Source organism: Helobdella robusta (assembly GCF_000326865.2).
Source record: "Helobdella robusta unplaced genomic scaffold HELROscaffold_51, whole genome shotgun sequence".
Classification (NCBI taxonomy): Eukaryota; Metazoa; Annelida; class Clitellata; order Rhynchobdellida; family Glossiphoniidae; genus Helobdella; species Helobdella robusta.
In genome coordinates, this window is record NW_008705261.1 from 603,642 (window position 1) to 606,388 (window position 2,747).

The 2,747-nt window shown below is 35.0% G+C and overlaps 1 protein-coding gene across 1 annotated transcript in view; it reads right to left on the reverse strand.

The window, feature by feature from the left end:
- Positions 1 to 2,747, reverse strand: part of HELRODRAFT_86346 (hypothetical protein) — a gene marked incomplete at both ends in the record, with an annotated part of 13,443 nt that overhangs the window by 829 nt on the left and 9,867 nt on the right. Inside the window, 3 exons of the mRNA XM_009027792.1 lie at positions 519 to 609; positions 906 to 1,041; positions 1,509 to 1,617. Coding sequence (XP_009026040.1) covers positions 519 to 609; positions 906 to 1,041; positions 1,509 to 1,617 — 336 coding nt within the window. The remainder of the gene's footprint in view (positions 1 to 518; positions 610 to 905; positions 1,042 to 1,508; positions 1,618 to 2,747) is intronic.

The following is a 2,747-nucleotide window of genomic DNA, read 5'->3' on the forward strand; positions in this document are numbered from 1 at the left end:
TTGACTTATGTTTTATATTGCTCGTTCACTTATAGATCTGGAAACATGCAATAAAAGTGAAACCAGCCCGAAGTTATGTGTATTTTTATTATTTCATAATCTGATAAGCAGCAGTTTAACAATAACCAATATTACATGGTGGAGAACTATAATTAATATAATAATACCTATATTTCTTGCCACAAATTTCATATGTAATGTTGTCATAAGAAGACAGGCAAACGGATGAATGAATCAATGAATTAATGAGTGAATCAATGAATTAATGAGTGAATCAATAAACGAATGATGAATGAATCAATGTGTGAATCTATAAATGATGATGAATGAATTAATGAGTGAATCAATGAATGAATGATGAATGAGTGGATGAACACACAAAAAATGAACAAATGAATAAGTAAATAAATGAACGAATGAATGAATGAACAAACAAACGAGTGAACAGAAATGAATGAATGAACGAATGAACAAGGGAACGAGACAAAGGAGGAAACCTTGTTGTCAGTCTCAATAACGCACTCGCCTTTGTCGTACCACCACTTCTTCTGAAGCTTCTGAAGCTTCTCGTTCTCCAGAAGTTTCAGCACCGCCACGTTGATATCGTCCCTGGTGGAATGTCAAACAATGAAAAAGATCTGGCTTATTTTATTGTACTCATTTGTTTGTTTGTTTGTTTGTTTGTTCATTTATTTATTTATAGATGTTGGCTCTCCAAGTCAAAATGCTTGGTCACTTTTGTCAAAATTTAAAGAATTTCAAAATTTTTCCCCCCCTCCCCGTCAAAGTTGCCTGGATCGGCCAGCGGTTGCATGCATGCTGAAGTTTTATGCTTCGTGAAGACTCGCTCATTGTTGCGTTTAAACAAGAAAAAAAATTTAAATATAAAAAATCGGCCTACGTACCTGAGGTCCGAACCGATGTAGGTACCAATGCCGTACCCTTTCGAGTCTAGGTTGCCGCCGATCTTCATGGTGTTGCACGGCTTGCGCTGGTTGTAGTAGTCGTTCATCGTCGACTCCATCAGGAAGGCGTACTTGCCTTTGAGGGGGGGTGTTGTGTTAAATGGACTGGTGATTTGAAGGTGGGGTTGCTTACTAAGTTGATTAACTGCCTTGGAAAAATCATTCAACAATTCTTCATCGTATGAGAACAAAAAAATGAAGTAAACGGATCAATTGCTTATCCTAGTTAATTGAATTTTTATTCACATAAATTGAGACAAATTAATAAATAGAAGTGAATTAATTATTGAACCAAACGGTTCTCAAAAGTGTAACTAAAATAAAGCACATAAGCACCAAATAATAAAAGAAAAATCAATTTATCTAAAATTCATTCAGTGAAGTTAACAAAGATGGTGAATAACAAATTAAGACGCTAAAAAGTCGTAAAGTGTGTGTGTGTGTGTTTGTCTGTGTGCGTTTGTCTGTATGTGTTGGTACAAGTGTGCGTGAACTTTTGTGCGTGTGTGCGCGTTGTTTTGCCGCGACGAATTATTTATCGACCTTTCGAGTTTCGGACCCTCTGTACGCCTTCGTCAGTAGTCTTTGCGAATACTGATTTGTCACTGTTCATCACTCTCCACATTTCCTGGTATGTGTTTATCTTTGAAGTCTGTGTATGTGTGTGTGTGTGTGTGTGTGTGTGTGGTATGTGTGTGTGTGTGTGTGGTGTGTGTGTGTGTGTGGTGTGTGTGTGTGTGTGGTTAGTAATGTGTACGTTCGTGTACACGCATGCACCATGACAATGAGTTAGTATCCAATGAAGGAAAGTTGTTTTTTGGTTGAATTAATAATGATTAGGTTAGTTTGTGTGCCTGTGTAAAATTGATAGTATTCAATAATCTGAATTATTGATCAATCAATCAATCAGTCAATTAACCAACCAGCCAAACATACAACAAACCAAACGACAACCAACGAAATAATCAATAGATCAATTAATCAAACAATCAACCGATCGATTGATCATTCAATAAATTGGTAAAATATTGAAACAACAAATGCCTAAATGAATAAAATATCGTAATGACGTCATCAATCTGACTGATGACGTCAGAAGGTATGATTGATGGACTGAAACTTTTAATTTACTACATAGGAACTACATCAATTAGTATTTATTGTAGTAGTAGTAGTAGTAGTAGTAGTAGTAGTAGTAGTAGTAAGAGTAGTAGTAATAGTTATTATTTTTATTGTTATTATTATTATTGTTGTTGTTGTTGTTTACTATTGTTCTTACTACAGCGTATGATAGTCTTTGAATTTTGACAAGACAGTATTCGAACCAGGCCATCGTGTTACAGCAGCTCGAAACATGGCTCTTTAGCCGGCTGAGCTATCTCGTCGACCTTTTTGTACTCGAGTAAAGTTTTGGAGTTTGAAGAATATGACAGGGCAATACCGGTTAAGAGTTTGGAAGCTATTTAAGGGCTTTTTTTTATTCTTTAAAAATCAGGATCTTACATCTGACAGACGCAGAAACTGTATTTGTAACAACATGCAAGGCAGTAGTACAGAATTAAACAAATAAGTAAGAAAATAAATACAAAAAGTGAGGAAGAAAAATGTTAAAACATGAAAAACAAAACAAGTTAAAATAAAATAAATAATTATGATAAAGTAAATAAAAGATAAAAATGAGATGACGAACGACATTACATTTGCAACCATCCAACGGCCAGATGTATCATTGGGTGAGTGCTTGAATGCTCGCATCCATTTTCAAATGGTGAAATAATTAAT